This window comes from Felis catus, chromosome B2 (assembly GCF_018350175.1).
Source record: "Felis catus isolate Fca126 chromosome B2, F.catus_Fca126_mat1.0, whole genome shotgun sequence".
NCBI lineage: Eukaryota > Metazoa > Chordata > Mammalia > Carnivora > Felidae > Felis > Felis catus.
The window spans coordinates 16,067,779-16,086,347 of NC_058372.1; the positions used below are offsets into that span (position 1 = coordinate 16,067,779).

The 18,569-nt window shown below is 42.0% G+C and overlaps 1 protein-coding gene across 6 annotated transcripts in view; it reads right to left on the reverse strand.

The window, feature by feature from the left end:
- PHACTR1 (phosphatase and actin regulator 1) overlaps window positions 1–18,569 on the reverse strand; it is a 572,878-nt gene that overhangs the window by 546,584 nt on the left and 7,725 nt on the right. The window contains exon 1 of one of the 6 annotated variants that reach the window (XM_045057106.1): window positions 8,031–8,048. The exons of the other annotated variants lie outside the window; for them this stretch is intronic. Coding sequence (XP_044913041.1) covers window positions 8,031–8,037 — 7 coding nt within the window. The 5' untranslated portion in view covers window positions 8,038–8,048. Of the gene's footprint in view, window positions 1–8,030; window positions 8,049–18,569 lie in introns of those variants that run through there. 6 annotated transcript variants of the gene reach the window in all.

Genomic DNA, 18,569 nt, shown 5'->3' on the forward strand with positions numbered 1-18,569 from the left:
TCTATTCCTCTCTCTAAATACACACTTTTACATTCCTCTCTGGATAGAACAATCAATCATGCTAGTAAAAGCATGTCTATTTCTTATTATTTAAGAGAGTTTCCAAGGACTAGAGATGATGCCCCATCCTTACTTCCAACCTTTCTGAAAAATTGTCATTGTCAGTTGTTCTCACAGGCTGTGGATAAATACGGTATTGATCTTAAGGGTAATCTGTCCTATATTTAAGCTAGAGGTCTTTGAATTTTTGTTCAAAAATTTAAAATTGGGGCGCCTGGGTGGCTCAGTCAGTTAAGCGTCTGACTCTTGATGTCGACTCAGGTCACGATCTCACAGTTTGTGAAATCGAGACCCGTGCCCGGCTCTGTGCTGACAGTGCCTGCTGGGGGATTCTCCCTCTCCCTCTCTCTCTGCCCCTGCCCCCCCCCAACAATAAATAAATAAACATTCAAAAAATAAGAAAAAATTGATTGCTAGAGGAGTCAAGCAGATTAAGAATCTGGGCTGTAGAGATGAAGTATATATGTCACTATTTTGCGTATTTCATAGGGGTTAAAAATATAAGAACTTTCACACCTCACAATTAAAATGCGCATGATATCACCCACCGATTGCAGTGATGTTATTCAAAATCACTCATGTGGAAAATACGAAACGTAACTGATGAGGATCAAAGCAACTAACTGAAATATCAACCCCCCAAGGTTGCATTGGTTAACATAGACCTTAAATAGGGTTCGACAAAAATACACCGAAAAGACTTTGGGGCTTTTTATTATAACTAGATTTAGTAAGTAGCTGCTGAGACATTTGTTCTTTTCTATAAATATGCATACTTTGCTAGAAAACCAAGAGTCTGTGGAACTGTTATCGATACATCTTAGCTCTCTCTGCTTCACTTTGCCATTAAATCAGCCGTCCGCTCCACAGAGTTCCGATATGAAGCCTCTTTATTCTTTCTGGCTAATTTTGTGGGGCCAGAAAGGTGAGGGCGTGGCCGCCTTGTTTTTATAATCGCTGCCCAGCTTTCTAGCCCCATAATGTTTACTGGCCCGAATTCAGTTCTATCAGGCGGCACGACTTTGGGGATACACCATTCCCCTCCTAGTGTATGTGACTAGAACTATAGAATTTTCCACAGCTTGTGCTGTTAGGCTCCAAAGGTGGTGGCCTCGAAAGAAATGGTTCCATGCCTGGGCATTCAGGCCAGCACTGGTTCCTATAATGATATGGGTCTAACATTGACTTTGTCCTGACTTTTCTTTTAGGGCTTTATGATCTAGCTCTCCTTGAATTAATACCTGGACAAAGATGGACGTAAGGTGATTTAATAGCTACCTTAACACTGGCACAGTGGCTGCTTCTCCAGAGGGACCACGTTTTGGCTTTTGCAAAACTGTAGCTAATTTTACAACCACTTGAGGCTTTGAGAGGTATTAGCAAAATCTGTCCAAGTATAGGAGCCATGTTTTTGACTTCTCTTGACATTTTTCTGCTCCCACAAAAAGTTGTGCGTGTTGTGGTAGCCAGCCTCCAAGATGGCCCACCGGGACGCCCAACTTCTGGTATTCATACCCAGGGGTCGTTCCCTCCCATATTCAATCAGGTTTGGTCTCTGTGACCACTAGAATATGCTAGAAGCGATGGTGAATCGCTTCCAAAGCCAGGTCTGAAGATACATTGTGGCTTCTACCTTGCTTTATTTGGGGGTCTCTTGCTCTGAAAGAAGCCAGCTGCAATGTCATGTAGGGTCTCAAGAAGCCCCGGGAGAGGGTCGTGTGGCGAGGACTGAGGCTTCTGTGTGAGTCGCCTTGGAAGCCCTGGTCAAGCCTTTGGATGGCTGGGGGATCTTTGCCTGTCTAAACTCTGCCCGGCCTCTGTGGCTGGAATCGTTCTATTCCCATCACCGATGACAACACTATGAGAATGTAATATCTCCTTTCTTTACCACGGTCCACCTATGGTATTTTGTCGTGTTCTCTTTATTATAAACACAATAATGTGGATATTCACTTCCTTGCAGACAATATGAAGTAAATAAATATGAACTATGAAATTAACAGCACAGGGTTTGAGGTTAACCTTCCTGAGTTTGTGCTTAAGAGCTGTCTGATTTCATGCAAATCACTTACCCCTTGTGCATCTATAAGATGGACTTTATGTATACCTGGGTCTTAGGATTGCTATGAGGATTCAAATATGCAATGTGTATAGTCTTTGGCAAAGAAAATTCCCAATAAACATTTATTATTTCAGAACTATTATTATTGGACAGCTCCAAGTAAGCCTGTCACTGTGCAATTAAACGTTGGCATCATTCCCAAGCTTAATGCTTATTAGATCTTTGAAAAAAGTTAGTGAGCTCTCCAAGCTTCAGTTTCCTTGTATGTAAACTAGAGATAAAATAAACTCTCTCACTGGGCCTTGGGAGGATAAAACATTATATAATAAATGTAAAACACCTAACACGCAGCCTGACAAATGGGAGGCGGGCAACAAATGTTCATTGCTTCCTTTCTTCTCAGCTTCTTAAAGTAGATACTGTGCAGAGCGGCTGGGGGCTGGGTGCTAAATCATGCTAGATGCAGAAAAGGAAAATGTGTTTCAGGCTTTGTATGTTGAACTGAGTTGGGCATAAACCGAAATAGCTTTCTATTACTTAAATGTTGAACACGCCTGGTTCAGCTACACAAGTCACTTTTCCAATCTTGCTTGAGAGCACAGGTAATGTTATGCCTTATTTATTTTAATTCTGTATTTGCTATGTGGTCAGTTTTCAAACCGTGGCTGTGATTAATGACATAATTCGAAATCTGAAGGTTCTAATATTTCGAATTCATGTTCAATGTACAAAAGGGTCACATTAACTTGGATACATCTTTGTGTGGCAAACAGCTGGGGTTGGTCACTTGCGAAGTGACCTTAGAGGCGAATACCATGGGCTTTAATCCCATTTGATCCCTGCGTACAGTAACGAGATGTAGGGATAAGGACATCGGTCTAGGCAGTAGGGGACTAGGTTCTAGTTTCTGCACTTGTACCAGCTAGATGTCTGATTTTAAATAAGTCACCTCTTTCCAGAAAGGCAGGATGTCGTAGGGGAAAGCTGAGTTAGAAAGATTCATGTTGGGATCAAGGCTTTACCTCTTCCTGGTTGTGTAATCCCCTAAACTTTAATTTCCTGTAAACTGGGGGCAATCATATCTAACTCATAAGGCTTATGATTTTGAATGAAATAAAAATGCATAGCTCCTGGTATTTATCGGGTATTTACTGAACACATTTTGCTTCTCCGTTTTTCCCTGATCCTCAGTTTTATCACCTGTAAAATTAGCCAGTTGAATTAAAACCTTTCTAGTTCTAATGTTCTATTATCGTAGGAATTATACTGTTAAGCGAAACCTTAGATCTGTGCACTTGCTCTTGGTATGTAATGCAGTGCCCCATCTGGTTGTAATAAAAATAAAAACACATTGTGGTGGTAGAGGGGGGAAAAAAAAACACAAACATTCTTAAACGTATGTGTTTAAGAGAAAGGCCTGCCCAATATAGATTCAGCAGATATTTTATGTGTATTCTGTTGTGTCCCCAGATGGCCTGATGACAGTGATCATATCACAGGGTATTAGTCAGAGACTCTGTCTAGTAAATAATGGCAGAACAGAGCCAGGACCATCGACCAGCTGGCAAAGTCACTCTTTTGGCAACAACGTAGCATGGTTGACCTCTGTCTCTTAGCCCAAGTTGTGTCTGATTATTTCTTACATTTGTTAGAATCAACCACTCCAAGATATGAAGAATTTGCTTATTTTTTTGAAAGGTTTATTTACTTATTTTGAGAGAGAGAGAGTGCACAAGTCAGGGAGAGGCAGATAGAGAGAGGGAGACAGAATCCCAAGCAGGCTCCGGTGCAGAGCCCAAGGCGGGACTCGAACCCATGAACCATAAGATCGTGACCCGAGCCAAAGCCAGACACTTAACCAACTGAGCCACCCAGGAGCCCCTATTTTTTATTTGAGAGAGAGAGAGAGCACGTGAGCAAGGGAGAGGGCCAGAGGGGGAGAGAGCGAGAACCCCAAGCTCCACACCCAGTAAGGAGCCCAACACGAGGCTCTATCCCAAGCCCCTGGGATCATGACCTGAGCAGAAATTAAGAGTCAGAGGCTCAACCAACTGAGCTGCCCAGGCGCCTCTCTGGCTCCATTCTTAACAGGAGTATGAGCTTGGGAAGTTAACCTGATTCTTGGAAACATGGATTGCTTCATCTGTGAAATGAGAATAACAAGTACTTCTCAAAAGTCCCTTTCTCTGGTACTAAACAAGGCAATCAATACTAAGCCCCTGACACATCAAATGCAAGGCTTCTTCCCCCTTCTCATTTCATTTTGCAATTTCTGTGTGCACGCCTACATTATTGAGCTGGCACAGGATAGGGGGCTAATGTAAAAATAAGTCTTGGGGATATGATGTCTTCGAGTGTGGTCTTGCTTTCCAGAGACAAGAACTGAATTGGGTGAAGTCAATTAGTTGTTTTTTTCTTTTTTTCCCTCTGCCTGTCACTTATCAAGATTAGTCACCAAGCAGTCAGTACATAATTAACAAAATGTAACAAAAGATCTTACTGCCTCCCTTCAAAAGAAAAGTAAGGTCTATTTTTAACCAGCTATAGCTGAAATCTCCATTCCCCCCCCCCCAACTTCCTTTACAACATTCTGTCAGAACCTACAGTTCTGTAAAGAGACTGGGCTGCATTGAGATTAAGAAAAAAAAATGTTTTCCATAGATGATCTCGTGTTAACTCAAAATTTTGCTTCCTATGAAAACACAAGCTAGAATTTGAAAGAATAACTGGTAACTTCAAGCATCTGGTTTATGTAAATATTTCAAATGGCCTATAAATTTTAAGTACTAGCGTTAGGGAGAAAATACTATACTCAGAGCAAAAAGTTTTAATTTACAAAGCAAATGTTTGCTTTATACAATCTCCCAGTCCTCAAAAGAATTATGAAAGGAAAACTAAAGGCCCAGTGGAACCATGTATTTAGAGACAGATGTAAAATAGTTAGTGATGTTATTTTAAGAATTACATAGGCACATAGAATATTTTGGATGGCTTTCTAAGATCTCTACAGCCAGTGTACCTGTATTCTTTACTGGTAATCTATGCTTGGATATTCTGTAGAGTTTCCAAATTCTAACATATTCTAAATTGAACTTATCTTTTTCTCCCCTCCATCCTCTCTCTGAGTGAACAGCTTCATCATCTACCCAATGGGTCTGTGTAACACATTGGGAGATCATTGGAAGTACCCCTCTCTGACTTTCTGTCTACTCCCTCCTACCATCACATAATCTGGGAAAGAACTTTCATAATTTCCAAGATCCCTCTCCCTTGCTGAAACTCTGTCAGTTTCCTTTTCACGTGGTCTTTACTTCTTGCTGGGATCTCTGCAGTAGCCTCTCTTTCTTTGCCTCTATTCTCACTCTCTCCAACCTATCCTCCGTATTTGTGGTCTTGATAAAAGCAGATCTCACAACAGATCTCCTCTGGGTTAGATTCTTTAGTTCATTCCGTATCAGGTTTGGAATTCCTTAGTTAAGCATATAAAGTCTTCATGCCATGGCTACTGCCTGTTATTCTAGTCTCTTCTCTTGCCATTCCCTATATTTCCAGTACATCTCTCATTGTTTAATGTGTACAGTTCTCCGAACATATCGTACTTCTAATGTGTCCACGCCTTATCACAAGCCATTTCACACTGCCCAGAATGTTCTCTTTTCTCCTATTTAAATCTAACTCAAAGACAGATGAACTATCATCTCATCTGGGACACCAACGTGGAAACACATCTACCCTTTCTCCCCAAAACACACGCACGTATCTCTGTGGGACGTGGATGGCGTCCTCTGTGCTTCCGAAACTCACAGTGTTTATATATATTCTTTTGGGCCTGAAATCATTAATGTATTTATCTGCCCCTACATTAGGAATTTGTCTATTTTGAGTTTGAATCCCTAGCACATGGTTAGCGGTCAACAAATAGTGAATTTAAATGAATATAAGCTTGGATTGTTATTCCATTTAATTCATTTACCTCTCTGGGCTCTATTTTCCTCATCTATAAAAGTAAAGAATTAGACTAGTCAATGGGTCTCAAATTCTAGACTTCATACTATTTACATCAAAGCATCCAGGAGCTGCAAAAGTAAAACAAAACAACCCCCTTAAAAAGAGAAAAAAAAACCCCAGATTGCCACACCCAACTCCCCATAATTCTGATCAGCGCATCTGAGCACGGGTTGTAAAATGTATGTTTCTGTTATCTAACAAGACTTGGCTTACCTAGCAAGATCAACAGGCCCAGAAACTGTTCCAGGTTGAAAAATCCTTCCAGTGCTCTGTGTTTCCTACAGATTCCAAACTTCTTAAACCGGTATTCAAGGTCTCTTTCCTTGAACCCTGCTTTTTTCTCCAATCCCAAATATCACCTTCACCTTCTTGTACTTTTTGATCTAGTCATACTGAATCGTTTCTGGAAAGACCTATACATACTAGATTTTTCTTTAAGGAATGCCCCACTATTGTGCTAATTCTACGATGAAATTCAGGCATCAACTCCTTCAGGAAAAATTCTCTGAATTCTTTCTTTTCCTCTTTCCGATCCTGTTTTTGCTTCTATTAGGATATTTCGTATTATATTATTATATTATATATTATAATCTTATATTTTATAATACATATTATATTAATTATATTATATTATATTATATTATATTATATTATATTATATTATATTATATTATATTATCTTTGAGCATCTTGAAGATACAGAACAGTTACTCAGCGAATGTTCTTGTCTTTCCTTATTGTGGCAATTTATCATTCCTTAAACAAATATTCATTGAGCATCTACTCTCCAAATTGAGAATCTACTCATCTAAATGGATTACTCTATGTCCTTTCATCCTCTTCGTAATATCGCAAGCATTGTTACTATTTCGCAAACGAGGAAACAAAGGCTTGTCGAGTTTCAGCTGTTTGTATAGCTCCTCACATGGTTATTTAATGGCCGGGTTAGAATTAGCAGCCGGTGTTTCTGATGTCATTTTCTTCACATCGCCATGCTTTCTTACTTACAATTTTGACCATGAACAAAAGAAAAGGATGGAAAGACATATGATGGAAAGACTCCTCGGTAAATGCTGACTCACGTCACTCACCACCTGAAAGTCACAACCTGATAAACTGGAGTTTGCCACAAATTCAGAGGGAATCGGTACAGCGTAGCTAATGTGTTGAGAGAGTCAGGAGGACAAAATTTCCTCGCAGGCCAACCATAAAGAAAATTCTTCGGGGATTTTGAGCCACTTGATTTAAAAAAAAAAAAAATCGAAGTTTTGTTGCCTCACATTTTCAAAGGGCTTAGAAATTTGAATGAGGCATAAGATGATGGCAGAGAAGACCTGAGATCAGACAGGGCGGGAGGTCTCTCCTGGAGAACCAGAGACCCTGCCATTTTCCATGGAGCCTTGACAAAACTAAAGCATAATTAACACAGGCGCCAGCACTTACTAAATGCACATTAGGTGCTTGATACTTTGCTTAGTGTTTTACGTTTATTTGCTCAGTGTTTCCAAACGTTAGTCACTTCTGTGTCACTTTCATGGATTTTTGTTCCATTAGAGTGTCACCTAACTACTATTTACTTAGTGCTTTTCCTTAAATGAACTTCAGGTAGCCTACCTTTCCCCCCTCCCCTTGGTCTAAGCAGTAGTCCCTAAAGTCTAATTATATAGTTTAATATCTTAATGGAATCGGTTGAATTTACATTTTTTCTAACACATACTGAAAACAGATACGTGATTATTATAAACGAGTTCGTCAGTATAGCCTGCAAATCATATATTGGCCCATGGTTTGTGAAATGCATTTTGTTTCATTTAATCCTGGAACTTTCTGGGTTAAGAACTCTTATTCTCATTTGCATTCAAAAGGGAAGATTAAACGACTTGCTTAAAGTCATTCCTACCTGTCATTTCTGCAGCCTAGCCCTAAAACATAATATTCTTCAGCCAGTCCTGGGGCACCTGGGTGGCTGCGTTGGTTGAGCCGCGGGGCTTCAGCTCAGGCCACGATCTCGCGGTTTGTGAGTTCAAGCCCCACATGCGGCTGTCAGGGCGGAGCCTGCTTCAGATCTTGGGTCCCTCTTTCTCTCTGCCCCTCCCCCCGCTTGGCTTGCCCTCTCTCAAACACTAAATAAAACATTTAAAAAAAAAAAAAGATTTCATCCCTAACCCCGATTTTGCATATGCCACAACTGCAACGTGGTAAAAATGCGAATGGGGATGAGAGTGACCAAAAGTTAAGCGTAAAAAATTAAAATACGGTTGGGCCTTGATTTCTCCCTGGGTCAACTTATACATGGATTTTTTTTGAACAACTGCAGTACAGTACTGTTGTAAATGCATTTTCTCTTCCTTAGGACTTTCTTCACGTTGTCTTTTCTCTAGCTTACTTTATTGTAAGAATACAGCAGGTAACACACGTCATATACACAACATGTCTTACAACCGTATGTGTTATCGGTAAGGGTTCTGGTCAACAAAGGCTATTAGCAGTTTCGTTTCGGGGGCGTCAAAGTTATTTGCAGATTTCCAACGGTGGGGGTTGGGACCTATAACCCCTACTTTGTTCTTGGGTCAGTTGCCTTTCACTTCATCCCTTTATCCAGAAGCCTGCTTTCCTGCTCAGCCTTGCTCCGACTCCTCTCCCAAAACCAGTGTGCATGCGCCTAACATATGCTTTCCAGACTCTACATTTCTGTGTAGCACCTAGGTCCTGTTTTATTTTGAAACACCTAAGTCTTGGGGCGCCTGGGTGGCGCAGTCGGTTGAGCGTCCGACTTCAGCCAGGTCACGATCTCGCGGTCCGTGAGTTCGAGCCCCGCGTCGGGCTCTGGGTTGACAGCTCGGAGCCTGGAGCCTGTTTCAGATTCTGTGTCTCCCTCTCTCTCTGCCCCTCCCCCGTTCATGCTCTGTCTCTCTCTGTCCCCAAAATAAATAAACGTTGAAAAAAAAATAAAAAAAAAATAAAAATAAAGAAAAAGAAAAACCTAAGTCTTCTGTGGAACATTCCCCCCTTTGGAGGGAGAAATGCAAGGCGCGCCCACGCGGTTTAAATTGGCACTCTGCTTTTATTGTAATCTGAAGGCACATTAACTTCAGGGTTTCATTTAAGGTAGCCTGGGGTGGATCTTGGTCTTTTCTCCACAGGTGGAAAAGACAAACAAAAGCCCCTTGCCACAAAGTGGCAACAGGTGCACCAGGATTGCAAATGTAGCCACATAACCCCATGAAACAGGGCGTTTGGGAATAAAAGTTATGTTCAGCTGATAATCAATATTAATATGATCACCGTGAGCTCCACTCATCGTTCTGGAAACAGCTTGTGGAAAATAGGAATCTAGGAATTCGTCATTTGTTTTTTCTCATCTTCCCACCTTACAACGGCGTTAGTGGCAACAAAGCTTGCAGAACCTGAGTGTGTGGGCTATGAGCAGTTGATGGCACAAGGAGGTTTTCAACCCCTGAAACATGTAACACCCAGTTTGAAAAGTACATTTCACCTTGCCTTAGGGCAAACAGGCAGGATGGGAATGTGGCAGGCGACAGACGTTGTTGCCTTTCTGGTCTTTTTCTAGAGTTAAAGGTAATTAAACAATAGAACTGCCCAACACTCGAAACAGGAATGGAAACCCAGCTTTTCAATTCTCTTTATTCCCGGGCAGCAGAACATTTCAGTGCTCAATAGAAATGCAAATGCTGAAAAGCTGAATTACATATTGGCAAAATGGCTGACCCGTGGAGAACAAATATTTCAAAGCAGCCATTTCTCAGTTTCCTTTTTTGAGATTGATCACTGTTTTAAGTTAAAAAAAAAAAAAATCACTGATAATGTCTCCGCATTACAAATCCACGTGCCCTCCAGGGTATTTTCATGGAATGAGAACCTCCCAAACTTTGGTATGCCTAAAAATTGCCAGGAGCTTGATAAAAATGAGTATTGCCAGAAGTTTTGATTTAACAGGTCTGGGGAAAGCATTTTAAACAATGACATCACTGATGCTGTTGTGAACGGGCCCAGATCCCGCTTGGAGAATTGCGTTAGTGGCCAGACAAGTTTTGTGGGTTCTATGTTTTCTTGCTTTATAATGTCCTTCTCCTTGTCCTCTCTCCTATTTAAATCCTGTCTAGGGGGCGCCTGGGTGGCTCAGTCAGTTAAGCGGCTGACTTCGGCTCAGGTCATGATCTCGTGGTTCGTGAGTTCAAGCCCCGCGTCAGGCTCTGGGCTGACGGCTCAGAGCCTGGAGCCTGTTTCCGATTCTGTGTCTCCCTCTCTCTCTGCCCCTCCCCCGTTCATGGTCTGTCTCTCTCTGTCTCAAAAATAAATAAACGTTAAAAAATTTTAAATAAATAAATAAATAAATCCTGTCTAGCCTTCGAGTCAAAGTTCAAACCACTGAGACGGCCCTGACCTGACTATTGCCGTCAGAGATGCTCTGTCTGACCTTCCGGGGCAGATGGAGATGTCTCCAAACCTGGACCCAGCAGCCTGCCAACGGAAGCTTACTGAGCCGGCCTGCGTTCCCCAAGAATGTTCTTCTTAATCTGCGGACCCATATTGTATCGCATGAATATTTTATATACGCTATAAAATATGCACAAAAGAGAGAGTTAACAGATGACTTAAAGGAGATAAATAAGACAAGGGATTTTTTTGTTTGTTTGTTTGACTAAAAGTTTGGAATATCATACATTAGGGATGTACTACAATACAACATAAACTTTTCAGTGAAGCCATGGAACTCAGTGTGCTTCAACATGTAACAACATCTTGACTGATCATTTTAGGATATTGTAATTCAGAGGGTTAGATCTCAGCTCAGTGTATTTTAGCACTGGGTTTAATAGCTGTTGTAAGCAAAAACCTATGTGACTTGATGTTTTTTTGTTTTTTTTTTTTTTTAATTTGAGAGAGAGAGAGAGAGAGAGAGAGAGAGAGAGCATGATCGGGAAAGGGGCAGAGGGAGGAAGAGAGAGAGAGAATCTTTTTTTAAAAATTTTTTTTAATGTTTATTTATTTTTGAGAGAGAGGAAGAGACAGACCATGAGCAGGGGAGGGGCAGAGAGAGAGGGAGACACAGAATCCCAAGCAGGCTCCAGGCTCTGAGCTGTCAGCCCAGAGCCCGACGCGGGACTCGAACTCACGAACCGTGAGATCATGACCTGAGCCAAAGTCGGAAGCTCAGCCGACTGAGCCACCCAGGCACCCGAGAGACAGAGAGAGAGAGAGAGAGAGAGAGAGAGAGAGAGAGAGAGAGAGAGAATCTTAAGCAGGCTCCATGCTGACTATGAAGTCACACACAGGGTTCCATCCTATGACCCTGGGGTCATGACCTGAGCCGAAGTCAAGAGTCAGTCCCTCAACTGACTGAGCCCCCAGCTCCCCAACTTCATAGAGTTTAAGGGAAGGACGCGAACTAATTCTCAACAGCTAAGCTGCGTTGTTAAAAATTGTATTTTTAAATAGGTAATTTCGTACGGTACAATATTCACAAGTGAAAAAATGAAGAGTCTTCCTCCAGCCTGTTTCTAGTCACTGGTTCGACTCCCACAGAGGAAACAAATTCTATTCCTATATGAGCATAGAAAGCATGCATTTATTATTTTCTGACCTATTTTACACTCACTACCATACAGAATGAAGGACATAGTTTTCCTACAGCATTTCCCCCCCCACATTCTTCAGCCTTGTTTAATCAGAATTCCAATAGTAATCACTTGATATTATAATTATGCAAATTTGGTTCATGGGCCAAAGTGTCCTCAAAATTACTCCTACTTTCTTATGTAACTTTTTTTTAGGTTCCTAACTGCTAAGGATGCATTTACTTTTTTTTTTTAAGTTTATTTATTTTGAGAGAGAGAGAGAGAAAGTGGGGGACAGGGGAGAGAGAGAATGAGAGAGAAAATCCCAAGCAGGCTCCGTGCCTCAGCGCAGAGCCAGGTGCAGGGCTCGATTTCATGACCGTGAGATCATGACCTGAGCCCAAGTCAAGAGTTGGATGCTTAACTGACTGAGCCACCCAAGTGCCTCGGGGTTGCATTGAATTTTGTGTTGGCCTCAGTAGTTACCAAAAATCTCATCTTAGGTGCTGGCCCTGCCCTCTGGGAGGCTGCATAGCTGACTGTCTCTTTCAGTTTCACCTTTTTTTGGCAACCCTGAAATTGTACCGCTCAAGGGTAATGGTTCTATTCTCAGATAAGCATCATACCTATTCAGACGAACAGTCTTCAGTCTTCACAAGGCAAGTATATTTGTTATGGCAATGCTAATTTAGCAAATAAACCTTACACTGTGGTGCCTTAACACAGTAAGGTGTATTATTTTGTTCTCATTGGAGTCTGAGTTACTGGTTTGTAGACCCCCTTCCTGCCCGAAGTGAGCCGGTCATAGGCTCTTTCCCTCCCCATCCCCCAGGGCTTTGTAGTCATTTGTATCCTGACAGCGAAAGGCAAACAAAAGCACAGAGAAGGTATACCCACTTCTAAAATACCTTGGCTTGGAAGGGACACATTAATTCTGTTGTCATTCCATTGACAAGAACTGATTATAGGCGCTACCAAAGGTATAAAGGGGTCTGGGAAATATCATTCCTGTTTGGGCAGCAATATCTCGGAAGAACTCTACACCACGAAAGGGGCGGGGGGGGGTGGCACGATTTGATTGACATATAATTATCTACTGCAAAGTATTCAGACAGACTGTTAATATCTGAACAGTCCGTTTTATTTTATTTTTTAAATTTCTTAACGTTTATTTATTTGAGAGAGAGAGAGAGAAAAAGAGAGAGGAAGAGAGGCAGAAAGAGAGGGAAAGAGAGAATCCCAAGCAGGCTCCCTGCTGTCAGCAAAGGACCCAATGCGGGGCTCGAACTCATGAACTGTGAGTTCGTGACCTGAGCTGATATCAAGAATCAGCCGCTTAACTGACTGAGCTGCCCAGGTGCCCCTTGAATATTCAATTTTAAATAAAGGCACACGTTTGGGATATAAATTGACATGAAAAATCTCACTAAAACGTAGGCTCCATGAAGGCAGGTTTTCGTCTGTTTTGTTGACTGCTGAGGCTCCAGTACTCAGAACAGTAGTGAGCACTCTATAGGTGCTCGATAAATATTTGTTGAATGACCAACTGAATGAATGTGTTTTGTGTGTTGAAATTCTATTAATCAGCCAAAACGTTAATGCAGATGTGTCACAAAAGTAAAGAGCTGTGAATACATTGATTGCGAAAGCTATGGATTTTATGGGCAGAAATGGATATTGAGAACTTTCTGGTAGTTGAATAATGGAGAAATCAATGGATAACAGGGGTATTAGACTGGGTAACATCTAGAAGAATACCTTACGAGCATAAAAACTTCTTAAGTAACACAGTGGCAGAATAATAGATTCAATTATTTCTAATGCCAATAGTTATGGAATCGGTATACCAACATTCACAAGTGTAAACAAAGAACTGTATTAGATTTTTGGGTATTTAATGCCACTTAGATAATTAATTTTCACAAAAAAGTCCAGTTTGGGAACTCTTCAGTCTTTTGAGGGTAACTTAAAAACAGAACGGTAACATTCCTAACTCCCGTTTCATGGAAACCACCAACTCCAAAGATATATAAATGACATCTGTGATAAGTCACTTTTGATCGGGGTAACAAAAACTGTAAAGGGTATGGAGGAAAGGAGAAAGCACAAGAGAAAAAAGAAATAACTAAAATATCCAGGTCTCAGCGATTACATTTCAAAATGTCCGTTGTAATAAGAATACTTTCATAAAGACAATTCCTCCTCTACCCCGTATCATACCGAATATTCATTTAAGGTGGATCATAGGCTTAAATGCGAAAGCTAAAACTATCAGGCTTTGAAAAAAACCAGCACAGAAAAAAATCTTCATAACACGCAGGATGGCAAAGATTTGTTAAAGGACTAACCGTAAAAGAAAAAAAAAATGAACTGGATTTCATCAAAATTAAAAATGTCTGCTTATTAAAATCTGCGTCTGCAGAGTTGACCCTTGAACGAGGCGGGTTCCACTTATCTGTGAATTTTTTTTTTAAATACAATACAGTAGTATAAATGTATTTTCTCTTCCTTATGGTTGTTTTAATAACATTTTCTTTTCTCCAGCTTACTTTGTTGTAAGAATACAGTAAACCATATGTATATAACACACAAAATATGTGTTAATCGACTGTTTACCAATAGGAATGCTTCCAGTCAACAGTACGCCCTTAATAGTTTAAGTTTGGGGGGAGCCAAAGGTCACAGGCTGGTTTTTGACTGCAGGGTGAGCAGGTGTCCCAGATTGTTCAAGGTCAATGGTGGCTATGTAGGGCTGAGTTCCCTTTCCATTTTTTGGCCAGATACTTTAATATTACCCTTGTTTTGCTTTTATGATTGAGAAAAGATACATAAATCTCCAACATAACCTCCCGGTTCAGTCCTAGCATTTCAGGAGTACTATTTAACATCAATATTCATTCTGTGGTTTTGCATGGGTGTGTGGGTCTAATTGCTGAAATATTCTTTAAAATATTGAAAAAATGGTATTAGCCATGAACGGATTTTAATTTTTTTAGTGTTTACTTATTTTTGAGAGAGAGAGAGAGAGAGAGAGAGAGAGAGAGAGAGAGAGAACTCAAGTGGGGGAGGGGCAGAGAGAGAGATACACACACACAGAATCCGAAGCAGGCTCCAGGCTCCAGGCTGTCAGCACAGAGCCTGATGGGGGGCTCAAACTCCTGAACCGTGAGATCATGACCTGAGCTGAAGTCACGCTTAACAGACTGAGCCACTCAGGCGCCCCACCATGAACTGATTTTAATGTGCTAGGCACCCCATCCTTGCCCCTGCCAGCTCAGTCCCAGAGGCTGCTACTGAAAGTTGGCAGGAAAACAGATTTAGCTTGGGAAAATGGAAAGAATTCTTTCCCAAGCACCTGTGAATTGTTTACGCTAATCGGGTCCTGGCTGATGTTGGCTGTGTGTGAGCCTGGGTGGAATCTATAATCCACCCTCTCATATACCTTACGTGAAAGTGGGAGTTATTAATTGGGATGATCCCATTGTGTTTTCATAGCATTTTTTCCCCCTTTCTGTTTCTGATCCCCTCGCCGTTTCTCTCTTCCTCTTGTCCTCATATCTTACTGTACCTTGGAGCCCTGAATCACAATACACGGCAAAGCTGAGGCTGGCTGGGGGCAAAGGCACAAGGAGCTTTGGAAGACCGTGTGCAGGTCGCTCGTTGGTACCCAGAACGTTACTTTGCGCACAGAGAATTGCCTTGACCCAATGGCACACTCCAGGAATGGAAGGTTACGTTTTATGGCCATCTCCCTATGGGTGAACTTGGCAGGCTGGCCACCTCCACGATATTTTTTCTTTTCGCTTGCCTTCACCCTCTCCTTCACACAGAATGTTCCTTGTGTTAAACACAGGTTTGGAGAGCCTGCGTGTGAGCAATTAGAGGTCTAAAATGGAGCGTGTGGGAGGTTAGGAGGGAAGGCTTGGTAGTTAGCTTGTCATCCGTGAGTGACGCTCAGGGTGCTGCTTCCCCAATAGAGGTTTAAAGGCGGGGGTGGGGGGTGGGGGGTAGAACAAGCCAAAAAGCAAGTGTTTATTGACGGTGAGGACTTGAGCGCCATTAAAGTAAGGCTAGAGACAACATACGTAAAGTGTATTCTGAAGCACTTCTCAGAGACAAGGTTCTGGAACTTATACCTATACTGCTTGTTTGGGACATACTGCTTGTGTTGGGGCTCTGAGGGACAAATGGGCGAACGCCAGAATGGTGACCGGAAAAGGTTAGAGCTCAGTTGGCAGTCATGCTTCTCGTGGGGATCAGGTTGCTTTTCAGTCACTGTTTCTACCTCCTTATGGAGCAAATTTGACCCGTCAGTGCCGATATGAGCTACATCAAAGACCATGACATGAAGGTCTCAGGGGGATAGACCGGGAGAAGGAAGAAAACCTGGTATTCACTCGGCAAGACTCCTAGAAACACCATGGTCAGGCTTTCAGTGAGTGGTTCTCAAAGTAGGTGTCTCCAGCGTGGGGCTTGGGGCATGGGTAGAAGAAACGGCCACCTTCTGCTGAGTCTGGACAGAAGCAGGAGTGTGAACGGAAGCTGGTTTGAGGTTAGTCAACCAAAGAGCCTATGGACTAGGCAGTAAAGAAGGAAGGGGAAAGGTGTCTTAACTGAGATTTATAGCTCAGAGCTAGTTTCAGAGCGGCTTTTGAATTGATGTCAATGAAGTTCAGCAGAGTAAAGCTTGACTGGTCTCCTATCCCACAATGCTATGTTTTGGCGGAATAAAAACTCAACCATCACAGACTATTGAGTATTAAAGAGCTCTTCTAAGAACTGTACTCTTCAGGGGCCTTGTAAATCTGTTTCAAAGGTTAATTCTCCTCACTAGGACGTCAAATCCCTCCTGCTGTGTTTTCTTCGGGCCTTTGTTTTTTAAATTTCTTCTATTTTATGGGAGGTATAGCCAGGTTGATAACGCTTGCCCTTTCCTGCACCTGTATGTGTTTGAGAATTGTTTTTGACCTGCCCCTCCCTTTCGCCTTCAGCAGCCTCTATTTTCACCTGAAGATTTGAATGCTTTAAAGGTCCTAGAAGGTTCTGTTTTCCAAATCTTCAGTTGTCAAAAGTTCTTTCCCTGAACCCCAAGCATCTCCTTGTAATGGAGATTTAAGTATTTTCATGTCTTGAGCTCAGTAGAGACATTTACTGAGTCCAAATGCTCCTGCTGTATGCCAAGGACAATACTAGGCCCCGAGGAAATGGTATTTAAGGAGATCACCACCATTTGGGTAGGCAAGAGACACCTGGGTGATAATAAAACGATAGCATCAATGACAAATCAACAATAAAGAACGTACTGAACACTTTATAAGCACACTTCCGTTAATTCTCAAAAATACCTATGATTTTGGAGTTGGGGTTCTATCCATTTTGATGAGGACTCTCGGGCTTAGAGACGGGAAGCCACTCATGTGAGCTGATGCAGCTAGTACATGGTGAAAAGAGACTACAACATGACAAAGCTACGGTGTAGGCCTGAACGGAACGCTGTGAGAGAGAGTTCTGGAAACGTCAGGTAAGGCTTCACACAGGAGGTTACACTGGGGCTGGGTCCTGCATGGAGTGCAGGAGAGGAAACGGCGCGAGCACATTTTGTGCCGATGACTGTCGCCAATGACTTGCAACTAACTGAGGGCTATCACAGGTCTTTGCCTCTTGGAGTAAGAAGTCAAGAAGACCCAGGGGTTTCGAGTTTAGATTTAGAGTACATTCAACTCATGGCCAAAGATTGACAAGCCAGCTATTCTGATGATGTCACAGGGTGAGCAAAAGGTGGAGGAAACATTTGAGAGAGAAACGTTTAAACGAACTCCTCTCCATTTCCAAATGCGACTTGAAGAGACTCTTAGCTGTTAACTGTGGCGCTCATCAGTTGCCAAAGCCAGCATTTCCCTCGGTTGGACAAGACAGAGAAGATGCACTGGGACGAAATGAATATAGCACGTGGCTCCAATGCCGACGGTTGTTTAAAATGATAAAAGGGGGAAATTGTGAGCAGGAGTCATAAATTCGATTGCTTGGTGACTCTAGTCAATTGGCTGCCTTTTGAGGTATTTCCCATTTTGAAGGAAATTTAATTGTCCAAGGATATTGATGCTCTTGGAGAAGAGAAATGTAGGGCCGCAGAGAGGGCATAGGTGTGTGTGGTAAGAGGCAGCCTGGTTCCAGTCTCCACTTTCTGCTGTGAGCTGTGTGATCTGGGCATGTGGTAGAACCACTCTGAGCTTTTACCATTTCCAGATGTGTGATTTGGTCACAAATGTCTCCTTTACTACCTGTGAGGTTGTTGGGGTCAGAAGTACTCGAATTCAAATCCTGGCCCTGCTGCTTTCTGAATGCGTCGTCTTTTCTAATCTGTGAAATACGCACCATAATCCCTCTTTCCCAAAGTTTCTTTGAGAATTAATGGATACAATGAACATGCAGAGGGTACACCCATGTGTAGCCCAGTCCTGTTTTTCAAAAGTCCGTTTGCACCTTTCCAATGGTTTGGATTTATTTAAGGGAAAGACCTAGATAGGAAAAATAGCTGCACGATGTGCTAAAACCTGTTTTACTATAAAACGGGAGGTCAGTGGTTCTTAGTCTTGTTTGCACATTTGACTCACCAGGGACAATTAAAATGATTCCCAAGTACAAGGCTAACCACGAAAAATTCTGATTTAATTGGTCTGCCAGGGGCTCCGGTCTTGAGTTCATAAAAGCTTACCAGGTGTTTCTAACATGCCCTGGATTCCATCATTTCTTCTCAAACTAACATAAATTACCGGGAAATCTTGTTACCAACCGGGCTCTGATTTTCTAGGGCCGGGATGCCTGAGATTCTGTATTTCCAACCAGCCCCCAGCTGACGC